Source organism: Trifolium pratense, linkage group LG4, assembly GCF_020283565.1.
Source record: "Trifolium pratense cultivar HEN17-A07 linkage group LG4, ARS_RC_1.1, whole genome shotgun sequence".
Taxonomy (NCBI): Eukaryota; Viridiplantae; Streptophyta; class Magnoliopsida; order Fabales; family Fabaceae; genus Trifolium; species Trifolium pratense.
This window is the reverse complement of record NC_060062.1, coordinates 5,688,037-5,707,851: the sequence shown is the minus strand read 5'-3', so window position 1 is coordinate 5,707,851 and position 19,815 is coordinate 5,688,037. Positions and strand designations below refer to the sequence as shown.

Sequence of the window (19,815 nt, the reverse complement as noted above, 5' to 3'; positions counted from 1 at the left end):
ATTGTGAGTATTCCCTCACCGGATTCAAATTGTGAGTATTTCCTCACCGGATTCAAATGTGAGTATTCCCTCATCGAATTCAATGTGAGAATTCCCCCACTGGATTCAAATTGTGAGTATTCTCTCACCGGATTCAAATGTGGGTATTCCCTCACCGGATTCAAAGTTTCAAATTGTGAGTATTCCCTCACCCGAATTCAAATATGAGTATTCCCTCACCGAATTCAAAGTTTCAAATTATGAGTATTCCTCACCCAGATTCAAATGTGAGTATTCACTCACTAGATTCAAATGTTGTGAGTATTCTCTCACCGAATTCAAAGTTTCAAATTGTGAGTATTTCCCTCACCGGGTTCAAATGTTCAAACGTAACCAAATATAACAAAACAAATCAAACCAAACCAAACAGACAACTATCAAAGAAACACGAGAGCATCGTACCTTCCAAAATTTAAAGCAATTCCACCTTAACATAAAAATACCAATTTCACCTTTATTCAAATTGTTTCTTCCAATCAATCAGCGAAAGAATTCATTGAACAAACACAAATTGCAAGTGCCAACAAAACACAATCCTGGTAGCCGCAACAATCCTTCTTGTAGCCGCAAATAAACAACTTTTCCGAGATCAATAAAATCATTAATAATCAAAGACCAAAACAAATACATTCCCAAACATACAAACTATTGGGAATTCGAAAGCGGGAGCGACAAATAGTTCAAAGCGGATTGAAACAAGCTCTGATACCAAGTTAAAGTTCATAATTAAACAAAACAACGGCTAGGGTTTCAATAATATCATAATTGCATTGCTTAACATAATAAGGACTACAAGACAATTTATAATAATTCCTAATAAACTCACTTGGGTTGGTGCATTGGTATTGGCTTGAGACCTGAGAGTGTGCTCCTCTTGAGGTCTGAGGTTCGATTCTCTCTAGCGCCAATTTGGATGGGCTAATTTAGCTTCTTCAAAAAAAAAAAATTTCCTAATAGACTCCTAACACATAAAGCCCAGTACATAAAAGCACTAATAATATTATTATCTAACATTGGAAATACATTTCCACAAGCTTTCTTGTGTACCATCCTTTCCGAAGTCAGTACAGGATTAATACAATTCATCCAATTATGTTCTCTCACTCACCTATATATTATGAGTCAGGATCCGTTGACACCAACTAGTTTGACACCAAATGTTACACCTCTCAATAACGTTTTAACCGATATAAATTTTATAAAATCCACCGTTGGATTGAAAGTTTACATCATATAGATCATTTGTGTAAAATTTCAAATAAATCCAAAATCATTTGATATGTTATTGAGATACATCAAAATTAACGGTTTTTGTATTTTTTTAAATGCCGTTAATCTTTATGTGTCTCAATAGCATATCAAATGATTTTGGATTTATTTGAAATTTTACACAAATGATCTATATGATGTAAACTTTCAATCCAACGGTGGATTTTATAAAATTTATATCGGTTAAAACGTTATTGAGAGGTGTAACATTTGGTGTCAAACTAGTTGGTGTCAACGGATCCTGACTCATATATTATATATCAAGAAAAACTTCATAAGTTGTGAAATTAATTAAAAGTTACCGGCGCGACAATGAAGTAGAAAAAGAGTACAACCCCCAATTGTATCAAAATCATTTGAGTTCTTGGTGATTATTTTCTCCAGTAGCTGCTAATGCTGTTGGATTCTCTGCATGTCCAAATAATCACCTTTTGTCTATGTTAACACACTAATTAGAATAAGAAATTGCAAAAGGGTTTTCAAGTTTGTAATACCCGCTCTAGGGGTAGGCTTTTGGATTGAGCTTTCTTTGTTCTTTTTTCTTTCTCTTTTCATTTCTTTCTTTATTTTGCTTTTATTTTCTTGCTATTTCCACTTTTCTAGGTTTGACTTTTGTCCCATAGTTTTTTTCCGCTTTTCTTGCTCGAGAAGGTTTTGGTTCATGTATGCCCCCCTTCTCCTTTTGTTCTTGCTTCTTTTTATATATCTATTTAGGGTGTTGCAGATGGCTCACCATCCGTCTCCCATTTGCTTAAAAAACTATATATATAATTGGGCTAAATGTAGTGTATCTATAACGGTTGTTGCATAATCAAGTATTATTAAGCTAGAGATAAAATTTAAATATTTTTTTTTTTTTTTACAAAATTTAAATATTTTGATTGAAAATATACTTTTTGAACTTAATTTAAAATAGAGAAATTTATTTTTATTTATTTAGAAATTTAAAAGTTGCAAATTTTAATCAAATAGGGTGTTTAAGCACAAATAATATATCATGACAATTAAATTAAAAAAATGGATATTGGATAAACAAAACACGGTTGATTTTATCTTCTCATAAATATGACTCTTGCAGTCTTACACATCAATCATCAAGTATGAGAAACACTTGTTTGGGTACAAGCCCAAATAATATTTGTTAGGCACGCTCACAAGAAGAAGAAAAAATTAAGAAAAAGTAGTTAAGGAAATATGACTTGATGTGACGATTTTATTTTTCTTTTAATTTTTTTTAATTTGTGTGTGTGCCTAAATTTTGTGTCCAAACAATCAATATATTATGAAGTTTAAATTTTTTTAACATAAAATTAATAAATCATACACAATTGAACTATCTAACTCTCATACATCAAATATGACTATCGAAATCATGCATATCAATCACAAAAAAATAACCCTAACCAACTACTACATGCATAACACAACCGATATATTTTATAAAAGAATTCATTCTTTTTTAACTGTTCTTGTAATAAATAAATTTTCGATCTCATATGTACCATGGAATAATAAATATGCCCTCCGTCTCAAAATATAAGCAAAAGTGAGTCAAAGAAACTTGATGTATTTGGTTAAAGATTTGGACCAAATACATTCATTTTTGTTGACTAACTTTTGCTTATATTTTGGGACGGTTTATATATGTTATATTTATAAAAAAAAAAATTATATATGTTATAAACAGAAAAATAATTGTGAATTCTAACCGTATATATAAAATCTACATCTATAACTATACAAACTTTTAACGAAGCTCTCTCGTAGACCCTCATAAGAATTTGCTTATGTGTCAATCCATGAGAAATTTCATTCCAATAACCCTAAAAAATAAGTGAATTCAAATGAGCCATAAATTTTTTATTTTTTATTTTTAAATTAATTAATGTGAATTACAAAAACTTTCATTTCAATAACGCGAAAAACCGTCTTTCTTTTTTACGCTAAAAAAAGCATTTATGGTTACCAATTAATATTGACGATAAAATGATCTTTAATATTGACAAAAAAAATATGGCCACTAATTTTATTTGAAGTAACAATTATTAAAAAGAAAAAAATTAGTGGCCATATTTTTTTAACATCCTATAGTGCCCAAGTTTATGACATCTATAACATCCTATTTGGTCTTTATTCTGGCTACCTCTCCCCCTACCTCTGACACTATTTCCCCCTCTGCCTCGACCACCACCTCTGCCTGCAGAGATTTGCAATGCCTGCTCTTCATCTTTTTCTTGGGTGAATTGCATTCTTTGTTCATGAACTAGTAGACTACTTTGTAATTCATCAATGGTGAGTGTAGTGACATCGTTGGACTCTTCAATTGAGCAAACAACATAATTGAATTTTGATGTCATGGATCTCGATTCAAGATTGTTTCCAAGATTGTGCGATCAATTGCTTGGAATAGGTAGTTCTTGGCCTTCAAATCATTGAGCTTGCTTTCATCAACAGTTTTTCTCTGTTCTGCAGTGGCGTTCGCAGGAGCTACAACAACACCATCTTCAATGACACTCCAATATTCCTTGGAATGAAGCAAATTCTCCATAAGCATGGACCAATGATCGTAATGTCCATCGAATTTGGGTATGGCAGGTTGCATAAAGGACGATTCCGCCATTGATTTGCAGAAGAACAAGCAGGAATTGCAGAAGAACAAGCAAGAATTGCAAGAAACGGGAAGAAGATAAACAGAAAATAACGGTTTTACACACGTGCGTAACAAACTGCGTTTGTTATGCTTCAGGACCCTCTAAGGGCTCACTGATACCAATTGTTTAGTAAGGGTGTGATTCTCATTCATTTACTGATAGGCTACTGCCTTATATAGTTACAAGGACCAATTTGTTATGCAGGCAACTACACATGCATACATGGCTAAGTCACTGTGTACACAATGTCATAAGAATGTGTCCAACATCTATCCTTAAACTCTACTAGTCCTAACAACAACAACCGAATGAAAAAATAATGTGAAGTGTTGAGAGTTAAAAAAGTGGTGTTGAGAGTTTAAATCATTGTGAATGATGTTGGAGGAGTATCTAACTAAAAAAAGAAAGTATCAGTAAAAAAAAACTAAAAGAAGAAATTATGTAACTAAAATTATGTAACTATAAAGATGGTTCTAGAATCGTAAAATCGTAAGTAAGAGCTGAGCCGCTGAAAGCTGAACTAAGCAAAGAGTAAAGTGGGACCAATCTACCAGATTCTTAAAAAAAAAAAAAAATTATCAATTTATTATTTAAAACCTAAATTCTTTTAACAGTTTGATGTTATATTGTTGAGATTCTCCAATCGGAACGTAACCACACAAGTAATCCAAACCCTTTTCTCTCCCTCTCTTGTCTCCAACGTCAGGTAAAACCCTAATTCAGATCTGTTTTTGTTTTTCTTCTCCTTTTCATGGATTCAATTATGATTACCGATCCAAAATCATCTCAGAATTATTGTTAATTTTGTTGTTGTTATGAAACTTACTAGTATTAATTTAGTACTGTTTGATTTGATTTGATTGTTTGTGTATAGTATTCAATTAATTGATTATATTCATTGTTGGTATAATTGAAAGTGTTTATTTTTCTATATTTTTTCAGATTATTTTTTGTGAAGTGAAATTTGATTTGAGAAGATGAGTGTGGTGGGTTTTGATTTTGGTAACGAGAGTTGCATTGTTGCGGTTGCTAGACAGAGAGGTATTGATGTTGTGTTAAACGATGAATCCAAACGTGAAACTCCTGCTATTGTTTGTTTCGGTGAAAAGCAGCGTTTTATTGGTACTGCTGGTGCTGCTTCAACTATGATGAATCCTAAGAATTCAGTTTCACAGATTAAGAGACTTATTGGGAAGAAATTTTCTGATCCTGATTTGCAGAGTGATCTTAAGTCTTTACCTTTTAGTGTCAGTGAAGGACCTGATGGGTATCCTTTGATTCATGCTAGGTATTTAGGGGAAGTTAAGACGTTTACACCTACACAAGTGTTTGCGATGATGTTGTCGAATATGAAAGAGATAGCTACGAAAAATCTTAATGCTGCGGTTCATGATTGTTGCATTGCGATTCCGGTTTATTTTACTGATCTTCAGAGAAGGGCTGTTTTGGATGCTGCAACTATTGCTGGTTTGCACCCACTTCGGTTGCTTCATGAAACTACTGCAACTGCTTTGGCGTATGGGATTTATAAGACAGATCTGTCTGAAACTGATCCTCTGAATGTGGCCTTTGTGGATATTGGACATGCTAGTATGCAGGTGTGCATTGCTGGATTCAAAAAGGGGCAGCTGAAAGTGTTGGCTCATTCTTTCGATAGATCTCTTGGTGGTAGGGATTTTGATGAGGTTTTGTTCCATCATTTTGCTGGGAAGTTTAAGGAGGAGTACAAAATTGATGTGCTTCAGAATGCTAGGGCATGTTTGAGGCTTAGAGCTGCTTGTGAGAAGATGAAGAAGATGCTCAGTGCAAATCCTGTGGTGCCCCTGAATATTGAGTGCTTGATGGATGAGAAGGATGTGAAGGGTATCATGAAGCGTGATGAGTTTGAGGAACTGAGTCTCCCGATTTTGGAGCGTGTCAAGGGACCTTTGGAGAGGGCACTTGCCGAAGCAGGACTCTCTGTTGATGATATTCATATGGTTGAGGTCGTTGGTTCGGGCTCTCGTGTACCGGCTATAAACAAAATTTTGACCGAGTTTTTCAAGAAGGAGCCTAGGCGGACAATGAACGCTAGTGAATGTGTTGCTAAAGGAGCTGCATTACAATGTGCTATTCTTAGCCCAACGTTTAAAGTGCGAGAATTTCAGGTAAGGTTTCTTCTGCATTTGGTTTCAGGAGTTTGTTTGGTTATGACTTCTGTTCCTATTCCTACGCATTATAAAACTGTGTGTGCCTTTTTAGGAATCATAGTTTTTAGCATTTTTTATGCTGTTTTAATTACATATCTTTGGCATATACCTCTATTTAGGCCTTTATGAATTGCACAGGAGTTTTTTTTGTTTGTGTGTGTGCGCGCGCGCGTGTGGGCACGGCTTTTTATGTCCTTGCTTGCTGTGACTTGGTTCGTATAATAAATCTCTTATGGTCTTGATATTTTATTTCATGACATGTAGGTCAACGAAAGCTTTCCTTTCGCAATTTCTCTTGCATGGAAAGGTTCTGCTCCAGATGCACAGGATAGTGGACCTGATAATCAGCAGAGTTCCCTTGTTTTTCCCAAGGGTAATCCCATACCCAGTATCAAGGCACTGACATTCTACAGGTCAGGAACATTTTCCATTGATGCACAATATAGTGATGTGCCTGGGCAACAAACACCAGCAAGGATCAGCACATATACCGTGAGCTAATTGACGAGTCTCTTAATTTCTTTACCAAGTATTTTTTACCCCTTGGAAGTCCTTTTACACTTTTGATTGTATGCAGATCGGTCCTTTTGAAGCTAAACAAAGCGAAAAGGCAAAAGTTAAAGTGAAAGTTCGTTTGAATGTGCATGGAATTGCATCTGTTGACCTGGCAACTGTAAGTCTTCCAGTGGCTGCTTAATTTTCTTAGCTACTAGTGCATTTATGATTTTAAACCATCAAGCAACTGTAATTCTTCTAGTGACTGCTTAACAACTTTTACTTGTCTTGTTCAGCTCCTGGAAGAGGAAGAAGTTGAGGCTTCAGTTTCCAAAGAATCAGCAAGCGAACCTAGTAAGATGGAGGCTGATGAAGCTCCTGCTGATGCTGCTGCTGCACCTCCCAATGGCAATGATACTGATGTTAATATGCAAGATGCAAAGGCTAATGCTGATACCCCCGGGGTTGAAAATGGCGTCCCTGATAATGGAGATAAGCCTGCACAAATGGACGTGGATGATTCAAAGGTGAGTAGTATTGAAATTGAAAGGATATTTAAGTGTATTCTCAACATCAAAATTCCCTTTTTTATGCAATTGTTGGATATTTTCCTGTAACTCCTTAGCTTGTCATGGTTTTTATGTGCCTTTCCGTCTGCATTGGAGCTTTTGACAATTTCAATCCAGCCTGTTTATTTTATTGATATTCACATGAAAAAGGGATCTGTTTACTATTTTTTGACAAGGCAGTAATTAGTTCTTCAGGAGATGATAGTGCCACAGTTTATGTTTTGCTTAAATGAACTGAAAACAGTTTTAAGAATAATTTCACAAATATGACCTTACGACCATATTGTTGAGGATTGTTGTGGTATTTCCATGTGTGTCCATCATACTGTTATTGATTTAACTTGAAATTGATTTCCTCATTTTTCTGCTTTGGATTAAATGCAATTCTCCTTTGGTTGTATTGAGTAAGTTTTTTTTAAAAAAATGTCAGTGGCACACTTTACCATAATCCAATATCAATTTGGCAAAGTTCTCACAAAAAACAAACTATGTTGTTGATTCAGGTTGCGAAGAAAAAGGTTAAGAAAACAAATGTTCCGGTGGCTGAGTTAGTTTATGGAGCAATGTCACCTGCGGATGTCCAGAAAGCTTTGGAGAAGGAGTATGAAATGGCTTTGCAAGATCGTGTAATGGAAGAAACAAAGGACAAGAAAAATGCAGTAGAGGCTTATGTTTATGACATGAGAAACAAGGTTGGTGTTACCTTTTCTTCTTCTCTTAATCAAAGTCTAACATAACATACAAATGCCCGTCGTTCATAATTGCTGAAACTAATTTTCTCTTCTGCTATCATTTCAGCTTAATGACAAATACCATGAGTTTGTCATTGCTTCAGAGAGGGAAGGTCTTACAACTAAACTTCAGGAGGTGGAAGATTGGCTATATGAGGACGGTGAAGATGAAACTAAAGGAGTATATATTGCAAAACTTGAAGAGCTCAAAAAGGTAAGATATTTTGTATTTAAGACAGTCACTGCTCTTGTCCTATGTCAAAATGTAAAGCTTTAGAACGAAAAAGGGATCAGAGAATCCCTGTTGCTAAACTCTTTGTGCTTTTATGCACAGATATCAGTGGCTGTAGACATTTTCATGTTAGTTTTAACCATTGGCAACCTTATTGATCATTATTTATGCAATTGCAGCAAGGTGACCCAATCGAAGAGCGTTACAAAGAATACGAGGAGAGGGGTTCAATAGTTGATCAGTTCAACTCTGTTATAGCTAGTTACAGAGAAGCTGCAATGTCGACTGATCCCAGATTTGATCACATTGACATTAACGAGAAACAGAAGGTAGTCATTCGTCAACTTTTTCCGTCTTCCATAAAATGGCTGTGATTTATTCTAAAGTTGTGTGTATTTACTTTAATGTGTTTGTAGGTCTTAAATGAATGCGTTGAAGCGGAGAACTGGCTTAGGGAGAAGAAGCAGCAGCAAGACTCACTTCCAAAATATGCCAACCCTGTACTCTTGGTAGCTGAGATAAGAAAGAAAACTGAGGCTGTCGATAGGTATTTGGTTTAACTCTTGCTGTGGGTAGTTAGTTTTCAGACTATTTAGCTTTTTAAGTAGTTCCTTGCCGTGGAGGATTAACGTAACTTGTATTCTTATCGTTATTAATTCTTTTTCTATTAATCGTTCATGTGTTTTTCCTGATAAAAAATATATATTTTGAATAGGTTATGCAAGCCAATTATGACAAAACCAAGGCCAGCCAAGCCAGCTGCTCCACAAGCACCGCCAAGCCCAGCTTCTTCGGGTTCGGAGCAGCAGCAACCTCCGGCAGATGAGAATGCCACCAATGAGAATACCGGGGAAGATGGTAGTAATCAGGCTTCATCAGCATCCACCGAACCAATGGAGACTGATAAGCCAGAGAATGCCGGTTCTGCATAATTTTTGTTCTTGATTTGGTCTCATGTTCTTTCCAAGACTAGTAGTGTCTACTACATTTTGTATGAGCATATATGATTGTGAATTGCCAGAATTGGGGCTGGAAAAAGAGGCTTGGGTGGGTAGACAGTGAGTGGCCGCCGGTATGTTTGATGTGGAGCCCTCTCTGTTGGTCAGTTTTTACGTAAGTTTCAATTAATATATTTTGCCTTTGGAATCCGGATTTTTTACGGAAGGGTTTTGAAGAGAAAACAATTGGTGTGGTCTGCCTTCCTAAATTTGTGGTGGGAAGAGGCCAAATTTACGCGCTTTAGGTTTAAAGAATACATTTGTGTACGATTTCTTGAAGTTGAATTATAATGGATGTTTCCCATTTTTGTGTTTCAATGACATTTTTTCGTGGTTTGTGTGAATTTTCTTTATTATCTCCCTCACATGGAGTTTGGAAGTGAATTCACTGTGATCGATAATATAGATTACACTGGATTTTCGAAGTAATTTTTTGTTTGTTTTTACTAGTGTTGTTTGTATAAGTTTTCTTCTAATGCATATTTTTTAGCTTCTCTTTCTCTATGCAAGGGGCGAGAGTGAGACTGTTATTTTTTTTTCTTTCTCATTTCTTACTTCCTTATCTTCAAATCGTTTTCCTTCCCTTTTTTTAAACTCCCAAACAAAATCAGAGGATAGGAAGGAAAGTTGAATGGCTAGTGTTGTATTATAAACCTAGTATACGTTTTTTATGAAGTAAATTTCAGTACCACTAATATTATCATTGCTATTATCCTTTGCAATTTTATTTTAATAATCTGCTGAACAGAATATCGGTACCTGATATCTCAGTGGTTGATATTCTTGAGAACATTTTTTTTTATCTGTTATGTTATGGATGATATATATAATATTTCATATGCAAAGGTTATTCCATATTTTACATGTTAATGTGAATTAAAGGAGTTAAATTCTCATATGAAATTTGGTCATAATAGGAGTTATAAATATGGAGAATGTTAACTTGTGCCCATAAGGGCACATGTTAAGAAGATAAATGTGGAAAAAATTTATTAAACTTGTGGTGTATTCAATTATCTAAACATTAAATTCTTTGTATCATTAAATGCTATATTTCTATTTTTAGGTAGCTTAACATGTGCCCTTAGGGCACAAGTTAACATGACCCTATAAATATTTCCCAATCTTATGGTGAAACAAACACTTATCCATTGAAGGGTGAATATATTTTTTTAGCTCTATAAAATATGAGAAGTGCTAGTGTCACATTATTTAACACACTCCAATAGCAATCATCCACGTCATTTTCTTTTTTTATACAATAACTTGCTACCGGTTTCATATTGAACCATTATTGTTTTATATTATTATTTGAATTAAAAAAAAACTTTTCATCTTCTTGTTCATTTTTGCTCTTCCTGTTCATTTCAACCTTCCACCGCCGTCTCTTTCATTTCAATAATTCCACTACAGAACTTGTCAAGAACAATCATTATTTCTACAGTCAATTTTTTTTATTTTTTTTTACTTTCAAGTTCTTTTAGTCTCAATTGCTTTGTATTTGAATCCCATTAAACACCCTTTATTTGCATATGAATTTTGGTAAAACTTGAATATTTCCTTTCAATTTCATGGACTGTAAATGGGTTTTTTAGATTCAACGATGGTGGCAAAAATTTTTCAGAAAAAATTTCCATAAACCTCTCCACCACATCCCTTTTCAAGATTCAATATTCGGAACAAAACAAAGAAATTGATAGTGTTTTAACTATTTTTTTTAAATGACATGGTGTCCTATGATTGGTTGCTATGTTAACATTTTCATTGTTATTTGAATATAGTAGTAAAGAAAAACTGAGATGATTTCTTCTTTTTAAAACAATTGAGATTTTTTTGACATAAAAACAACTGAGATGAGATGATTTGTTAGAAGGTGGAATAAGTATATATATATATATACTTCAAGATCAAATGACACACAATTATCATGATGTACCCTACAAAAAGCTTGAATTTGCTGTAGAATAAGTTTATTCATTATTGGTAAACATTTGCGATTGAGTTTATGATTTTCAAAAAAAATGCTAGGAATGAAAAATAAAGAAAAACGACCACAGTGGGAGTCGAACCCACGACCTTTTGATCCGAAGTCAAACGCGCTAATCCACTGCGCTATGCGGTCATTTGTTGAAAATCTTGCGTAATTTCGCTACATATATATTAGTAATAAGCTTGAAAAGTTAAAAGGATTTTTTAATTTCGATTGTGTAATTTTTACCCTTCATTCTTATCTACTTTTATATTTAATAGTCTCTCATTTTAATTTTGACAAAGTGCTTATGAAATACTCATATTTTTCCACATGGATGATTGTAATTTGCGAAAATAAAAATTAATAAATTGATCAAAAAATGTTGATACAAGAATATTATTGATACCGAGTTTTCACCGAATTTAACAAAGATTATTTTTTTGGAGAACTGTTGGACAAGCAAGACAAATTTTTCTCTTACAACCAATTTTTTTCCACAAGAATTATGAATTGAAATACTAACGACTTGCTCGCGACTTGCTCATGCAAGTAAAAACTCTTATCACTTAGATTAATTTATTGTTGGTTTTAAGATATTACTAGTGTTATAATAATTTAATTCTTTAACTTTTTATGATATTAATTTATTTATAATTTTAATATAAAAATTAATTTTTTTAATTAAAGACTAATTAATTAATAAAATTAATGATATTAAAATTTTAACGGTCTCTGTGAGCTTAGCTCAGCAGGTAGCGAAATCACATTTATTATGCAGGAGCCGAAGTTCGAACCTCGGACACTCCACTTATTCACCTTTTTGAAGAAATCCACTTATTCACCTTTAAGGTGAAATTTCTAGTCACTAGACTACCGGACCAAAAACAAGTTTTTTTTAACAATATACAGAAGAATTAAAATTCATAAAATAGAAAAATATAGAGATAAAAGTTTGAAAAAAATTATAATAACTAAAAATGAAAATTATATTTGTCAAAAACATAAATAAATGAAAATTGTATATTCAAAGGACTAAAAATACATCTAAAAATATTTTAATGAAATATCTCTTATTATAACTTAATTAAAAGTATGAGTTGGATATATGACTTAAACAAAGTCTTAGTTAGAATTTACCGCATTTGAGTTACACCATATTTGAGAGATTAATTTTTAAGAACTTTTGTATAAGAAAAACATTAAAAAGAACAAACTATAATGTTATTCAGACACAGATTTGCGACAAAACTACGGCACACCATTTGAAGAACAAGCTAAATCCAAATCCCATAGACTCGTCCTTCATCCTATCTTCTCCGTCCAATTCAAGGTATCTCTGTGTGTGTGTGTCTCCCTCTCTCTCTCTCTCTCTCTCTCTCTCTCTCTCTCTCTCTCTCTCTCTCTCTCTCTCTCTATACAATTGCTGTTCTTGGTGAGGATTAATTAACTTGGATTTGATGTTTTTACATTTTAGGAGGCACAAAAATTGCTGAAATGGGTGGTGGCTATGATGAAGTACTATCAGCTACTTATCAGTAGAATTGAAGAAATTGGAAAGCACTTATCAGGATTCAAGTATTCATTGTTCAACTACTATAATACACTTTAAGACAAAATCAACACGCTTTATAAATATGGTAGGCTATGGCTAATATTTACCTTTAATTTAATATTTTTTGGTTTGTGTTTATTTTGATATTGTAATCCACACATTGTATAGAATTTAATTTAGTTTAATGAAGGACAGTGTGTATAGAGCTAAGACGAGAATAAAATAATTAGACATGATAGAATTAGAAATGACAACATCAGAGAGAGACAAAGTTGGGGTGTGGCGAGAAGAAATATAGATTATTTTTTGGTGTTAATCCCTTGGTTCCCAGAGGAAGGGCCCCTGGTAATCCAGAGTTCGGCCACTAGATAAGTAAAGCCTAGCCAAGAATTGTTCCCAGAGGGAGCTCATTGACCACTTGAGCCCAATGTCCTTTTTGAAGAAATGTAGATTTTGTAGTAAGGAGAGTTGATTAGTTGGAGAGTGGTCAAATCGCTAAAAGCAGAGGAAGACGTAGAAAACAAATAAGAGAAACTATTAAGAAAGATCTAGAGATGAATGAGTTGGATAGAGATATGTAGAACATTATGTCGTTGTTTGATCCATGTAGCCGACCTCAGTGAGATTACTAAGATAAGGAAGGATATGATAGCATGCTTTGGAAAAGTGGAGTATTTAGAGTTTCTGGGTCTGGAGGAGGATTTACTAGAGGAGAAAATTTTGAGGTATGCATTAACGCTACTGAATATGTGTGGTTTGATAGAGCTCATACATCTGAGAGAGACAATCACCAATTAGCTGAGCTTGTGTCGAACGTGCCACCAACAATTACAGGGCCTTATACTGTGAAGTACTAGCTATTTAGATATACAAAATAGTTTTATACTGTTTTACAATATTTATTGTGATAATTGAGTACTAAAATAACGTTTTCGGTGTATGACTTGAGTATAATCTATTAAAATTTTATGTTTTTATTTTATACATAAGATTAATATTTTATTAACTTTTATTAAATTTAAATTGTTTGCACCCCCTAACTTAGGGTCCTGGATAAACCACTGTATGACATGAGAGTGTGACAATCAAGAATTGTTTTCAGTTACTAATTGTTCTCAAGTTTAATTATTTTATGATGCATTGCTGAGTTCATTTAGTTGTTCTGGTTTTGCTATTGGGACAGGTGTGAAAGGTGAAACCGTGAAAGCATAGCGTGCTTCTCAAATTCTGTTTTCTTTAATGTTGTTAATCTGGTGCATCATATAACACCGTTTGGGATCCAAGCTCAGTTGTAATTGAAGGAACCTCACACTTGGTGGGGTGGGAAACCATATACGACTATGCACAACGCATATTTTTCTTCAACCATATATGGTGTTAGATGCAAAGAATCGTTCCCTTTATCTTTCAATGGTTACTCAAACCAATGGTATGAAAGATTTGACAGAACCTCGTCACAGTGTTCGTCATGCCACGGTTGTTGTGACTGTTGTGCTCTTTCCACCTATAGAGTACCCGTAAAGCCTTGTATTCTAAATGGGTTGAGGCAGTCCACTCTCCTTCAATTATCAGCATCTAGAAAGTTAGTTTTCAGAAGCGAAGACCTTTACGTTTCTCGGGTTCCTTATGGTCTTGTCAGAGGCTCTTATGAGCTTAAGTGCTCTACCAATGAGAGAAATGTTTGCAATACAAGTAGAAGAAGCAGAATAAAGGAAAGATGCGTTTGCTCAGCCTCACAGAAAGGGAGAGAAAATTCCCCTTCATTTGCTTCTGATGATTCTGAATTAGTTCTGAGTTTTTTGATTGAGGAAGCAGATAAAGATGCTACAGGTGTCAATTCGAATAACGTGTCTTCATCCAAGAGAATGGAAGCCGAGAAGAAGAGAAACAATGTGAGTAGAGAGAGACATCTCAATTTGAGTGAGAAAATAAAAACAAAGAAAAAAGGAAATTTGAAGAAACATGAAGTATCCTCCATAGACTTGAGAAGAGAGTGTGAAAAATCTGACACTGAAAGGAAAGCCTTTACAAAAGGTGAAAACAGTAGGAAACAAAGAAATATGTCCAGTTGTTCATCTTATTACACGCTTTCGTCAGGAGATTTCGAGAGCGACATGGAAGAGCAGCATGATATGGGTTTGGAAGAATTTTCACAGGCATATGAGAATGATGAAGCAAACCGTGTGGAGGGAAAAGTAAAGGAAGAATTCAACAGGCAAAGAGTTGAACCAAAGAAGGTGCACAACGTTTCAAATAAAGAAAGAATTGTATCTGGTGCGGATATCGATTGGAATATAAGAAAGAAATCTGAAAAAAAGCTGACTGAGGGAACCGTTCAGGAAACTCAAAGCACAAGACACCAAGATATGCATTCAAAAAGATCTACAATACATGACTCTGGTTATGGAAAGGCTTCTATTTCACAAAAGCAAGTCCATAGTGAGGAAGATAATTCATCTTTTGTAGAACATTTGGATAAGAAAAGAAACAAGGCTTACATTCAAACAGGAAACAGAAGAAAGCATCAATCTTCACATGCACAAGAGTCTGGTCGTGATGAAATTGAGACAACTTCATTATCAAGAAAGAAATTCAGTGGCAGCGAAGAGAACCTTGAAATATCCAACACACTGTTTAAGGAAACAAGTGACAAACATGAAAAGTTTGTTGGTTCTACTTCTACCACTGGAATGGAAAGTTTGAAATCAAAGAAGACATTTGGTGGCAAGGAAGCGAAACTTGAGATGTCAGAAACACGTTTACAGGAAACAAGCGATAAACATAAAAAATTTATTGGTTCTAACTCTACCACAACAAACGACGTCATAGAGAGAAGTTCCCAGAAATATATAGGAAATTTAAAAATTGAAGACACTGAAAAGATCTCTGATACTAGGATGAAGAACACGGGGGAGAAAAAGTATTCAGTTTTGGGTTCTACTCAGGGAGTGGAGCTACAACACCATAAAGAAGAGACGATCATTGCACACGATAAAGACAGAAGAAGAAAATCCCAACAGTTTTCTGAAGTATCACAAGTTCATGGGAGTCATGTTGAAGATACTTCTATTCTGAAGTCTAAAATTAGTGTGAAGAACCAGGAAGAAAGATCATACTTAAGCTCACATGCAAGGGATACACGGCTACAAACTGATAGAAGGAGAACTCAGAGTGTTCAACATAGCAAAGGATATGAACATGTCAGCACTTTATCAGAAGGCTGTGCCAGTGACGAAAAGCAAGTTTCAAGCTCTCAAATAACTTCCGAGAAGAATAGATTTATTCCAAAAAGTAAATCAGCATCCGCTGTTAAAACTAGAGAAAGTTCTTCCCAAACTGAAGAAAGGATTTTTCAATTTGCTAATGACCAGCAAAGACATATAACTGATGAAACTGTCGCAAGAGAGAAATCCAGCTTCCGGGGATCATTAAATTCAGTTTCCGAGACTGGAAAACAGGTTATATTGGCAGAAAGTGATGAAAGGAGTTCTGAAATAACGTTGATCCCTTCTTCCCAAAGGGGTAGAGTTTCAGGTCATATTGAACACACAGAAGAGTTTGCAAGCCCTGATATCTACCTTGAAACTTCAGAAAGTGGCTCTTCTGCTCTGTATGGCCATTCAGGAAGAAGTCCGGCTATGTTTTCAGGACCACATTCCCAATATGGAAGTGATAAGTCATATAGCGAGCCTTCTATTGTCATGACCCCAGAAGATGTGCTTGGTTCAGCTAATCGTTTAGAGGAATCATCAAAACAGTTTGTTGATGAGTTCGTGGAAAGGGTCCGGCATGAAGTCACAACTTCAGAAAGACAGGAGATGGAAGTTGCTAGAACACAGTTGGCCATTGATATTGAGGATAATCAGATGCACAGTTCAAGGCAACAAGGCACTCAAAAGGACTCTCAGTCAAAGAGTCATGATTCTAGCCGTTCCACTGGGTCTCTGGGTGCCAAAGGAATTTCTGACGAAATGTGGGATGTAAAAGAACCATCTGTTGGGCATGGTCGATTAGCTGAAGAACCAGAGATCAACAATGAAACTGCAAAACCAATTGTCAATAGAACAGGAAGGTCCCTATGGGGTGTGATTTCTGATATTGTTCGATTACGTTGGAATTCACGTGCTAGCTCCTCCACTTCTGCTGGGAGATCAGGGAGAAACTCACCAAAAAAATCTGACAGTGAGGCATGGTTTTCTGGGCAAGAACACGAGGAAACTGGTAAAAGTGTGCTACCACAAGCCATGACTTTTGATAAATCAAAACCAGATACTCGTTATACTCGAAGTGAGGTAGACGTGTCTGACACTGAAATATTGAAGCACAAAGGAAAACGTATTGAAGTTGGATCATCTTCTCCAAATAAGTTGGAAAGTGAGGGAGACTTGTCTGGCACTGAAATATTGAAGGACAAAGGAAAACATATTAAAGTTGGATCATCTTCTCCGAATAAATTGGAAAGTGGATCAACATCAATAGGCACCACATATGCTGCCGGAGAGGAGTTTTTTACTCCAACTGCAATTGAAAAAGATTTGCAAGCCACAACTTCTGGCTTTCATAAAATAGAGTCGCCAATTCCATCATTATCTGTTAGAGGACAACCTATTGCAGGAGAAATTGTAAATACTGGTGGATCTAACATTTCCAGAACTGAATCAGTGGTGTCAATAAAAGAACCCGTTGCTCCAGAGAAGATCGAATCGTCAGGCTCAAAGAGAACGGATGGAGAGTTGAAACAAAGGAAGCTTCAGCGGAAAGGGCAGGTTTTAAGAGATAGATTCGATGACTGGGAAGACGCCTATAAAGTTGAATTTGAGCAGCGAAGAATTGATGAATTGTTCATGAAGGAAGCACTTTTGGAAGCCAGAAAGGCTGGTGATACTTGGGAGGTCCCTGTTGGTGCTGTTCTTGTGCAACATGGAAAAATTATAGCTAGAGGAAGTAACTTGTAAGAGTCAATATTTTTGCATTACTTCATTCTTTCCAGTTACCTTAATTTTTTAACTTATATCAAAATATCTGTTTCAGAGTAGAAGAGTTACGAGACTCCACAGCCCATGCAGAGATGATCTGTATACGAGAAGCTTCAAAACTTCTCAACTCATGGAGACTATCAGTATGTTTTCCTGGTTTTAAATTCAAAGTGTATTTTGATGTTATAACCAAAGTTTAATATTCATTTGATATGTTTCTCTTATATTATTTTTGAACTCATTGACTTACTAACTAATGATATTATTCCACAACATTTGTGTTATAGACAACATATCAGCAGACTTATTATTTATAAAATACTGATTAATTTTCACCTCAAGGTGATGACAGCAACCACATGCTTGGTAGATTTGAAGGATAAGTAAACAAGAGTGCCTCTAAGGGCATGTTTGGTATATAGTTACTAACGATGTACCTTTTCCCCAAAGGAGCTCTAGAGTTACTTTGAGTCCAAACTTGGATTTGCAGTTTTTCATCTGCAAAACCAAACATGAACCAACATGCCTAGTGGAATTGCGTTGGGAGCATTTGCGATGTTGGCAATAGGATACACTATAGTCTATAGAAGCCGCAATAGCTGTGTTGCGTTGCATAATAGACATGCAGTTTTATGAAAAAAGCTGCCGTGTAGTTGCTAACTGGCCCTCCGATAGACATGATAATCTTGACTGGTTTCTTAATTTTTTTGGAAATTTATATGGTGATAGTTTCAATTGAGCATTTAGTAGTTCATATTGGAACAGTTTGACATCAGCGAGTCTACTCATAGTTGGGTTAGAAAGTTGTCTTTTTTTAGGATACGCCTTGGAACTCTCACTTCTCTCACCTCAAAATAAACGCTTCTGTAAAATCAAAGATTGAATTTAACAATAATTTGCACCCTAATAGTATTTACTTGCAGAGATATAGAAATTGAGTATTTGGTAGTAATATGATCCATCTTCATAAATGGTTAATATCTACTAGTTCTGGTATCTGATGGCTTATTTGGACACATATTTACCCTTGTCAGGAAACTACACTTTACATTACGCTTGAACCCTGTACAATGTGCGCTGGTGCCATTTTTCAAGCAAGAATAGACACTGTTGTGTGGGGAGCTCCTAATAAACTTCTTGGAGCTGATGGTAGCTGGATTAGGTATGCAGTCAATACAGTTTTTTGTATTGTTCATAAGTCATAACTATATATTTATGATAATGACCAAACTTGCTTTGCAGACTGTTTCCTGATGGAGAAGAAACCTCAGAAGCAAGCAATTTACCTCCTGCACCAGTTCATCCATTTCATCCGAAAATAAAAATACGAAGAGGAGTATTGGCTACAGAGTGCGCGGATGTAATGCAGCAATTCTTTCAACTGAGAAGGAGAAAGAAGAAAGACGATCTTCCTGTTGTTACTCGCCGCCACCATCCTTCCAAGTTACTTAATAAGTTACATGACATCTTTCATGTAATGTGTATGTAAGAGAGCAGGTTTACATCATATTTGTGTTTGAAATGAGCATCAGAAATGAGTTTTTGTCATATTTGTTGTACTAGCACAAATTTATTTATTTATTTATTTATTTGTCAAATTTGATGAATAATATAATATTTGTATTCTCTCGAGTCATTTTCAATCACCATTGAGTTATCGCGGACTGTCATTTCTACAACCGATTGTAACTTTTGTTTCAAGTAATATAACTCTGAATGGAGAATGGGATCCTCTCATGCATGATTTTCACATAAAGGGTAATGTAGAGATTACACATTATCTCACAAGACCAATTGTGCTTATAATTAATCTCGGTGTGGATGCACAGAAAATCTTCATTTTATTATAGAAAGATTTTCACGGTTTAAGAATGGAGGGTCATGTATGCTTTTAAATTAGAGTTTAATGGAAATGCACTAAAATAATTTTACACGGTCATTCAATAAGAAACCACAAATCTTCCATGTCATATAAAGAAAGTAGGGTAAAGTAGGGTGACGTGGCGGAATACATGATTGTTATTTGTTGTTTAATTTTTTTAGTTAATTTTTTTTTTACGCAATTTTTTTAGTTAGGTTAGTAAGAGTTCAATTTTTTTTAAAATTGTTGAGTTAAATATTTTTAAAAAAAGCCACATCATT

General features: G+C 34.9%; 2 protein-coding genes and 1 non-coding gene across 4 annotated transcripts; 2 read left to right on the top strand and 1 right to left on the bottom strand.

Annotated features, from left to right (window-relative positions):
• Positions 1 to 3,449: 3,449 nt before the first annotated feature.
• On the top strand, positions 3,450 to 9,491 carry LOC123921620 (heat shock 70 kDa protein 14-like). The gene is made up of 10 exons (XM_045974245.1): positions 3,450 to 4,665; positions 4,902 to 6,106; positions 6,413 to 6,640; positions 6,726 to 6,821; positions 6,940 to 7,170; positions 7,716 to 7,904; positions 8,011 to 8,157; positions 8,355 to 8,504; positions 8,592 to 8,722; positions 8,891 to 9,491. The coding sequence occupies exons 2-10, from the start codon at positions 4,937 to 4,939 to the stop codon at positions 9,105 to 9,107; spliced, it is 2,559 nt and encodes an 852-aa protein (XP_045830201.1). The 5' UTR covers positions 3,450 to 4,665; positions 4,902 to 4,936; the 3' UTR covers positions 9,108 to 9,491.
• A 1,730-nt stretch (positions 9,492 to 11,221) lies between these two features.
• On the bottom strand, positions 11,222 to 11,295 carry TRNAR-UCG. Its single transcript has one exon. It is a non-coding gene; the product is annotated as a tRNA-Arg (tRNA).
• Positions 11,296 to 12,283: 988 nt separating this feature from the next.
• On the top strand, positions 12,284 to 19,309 carry LOC123921619 (tRNA(adenine(34)) deaminase, chloroplastic). Of its 2 annotated transcripts, none has more exons than XM_045974244.1 (6): positions 12,284 to 12,475; positions 12,620 to 12,782; positions 13,881 to 17,648; positions 17,729 to 17,816; positions 18,708 to 18,835; positions 18,916 to 19,309. In XM_045974244.1, exons 3-6 carry the CDS (start codon positions 14,038 to 14,040, stop codon positions 19,160 to 19,162), a joined length of 4,074 nt encoding a protein of 1,357 aa, XP_045830200.1. In that variant the 5' UTR covers positions 12,284 to 12,475; positions 12,620 to 12,782; positions 13,881 to 14,037; the 3' UTR covers positions 19,163 to 19,309. The 2 variants fall into 2 exon arrangements, 1 of the variants encoding a protein (XP_045830200.1); XR_006814134.1 differs by having other exon boundaries at positions 12,354 to 12,475; positions 17,734 to 17,816; positions 18,916 to 19,056.
• Positions 19,310 to 19,815: the final 506 nt, after the last annotated feature.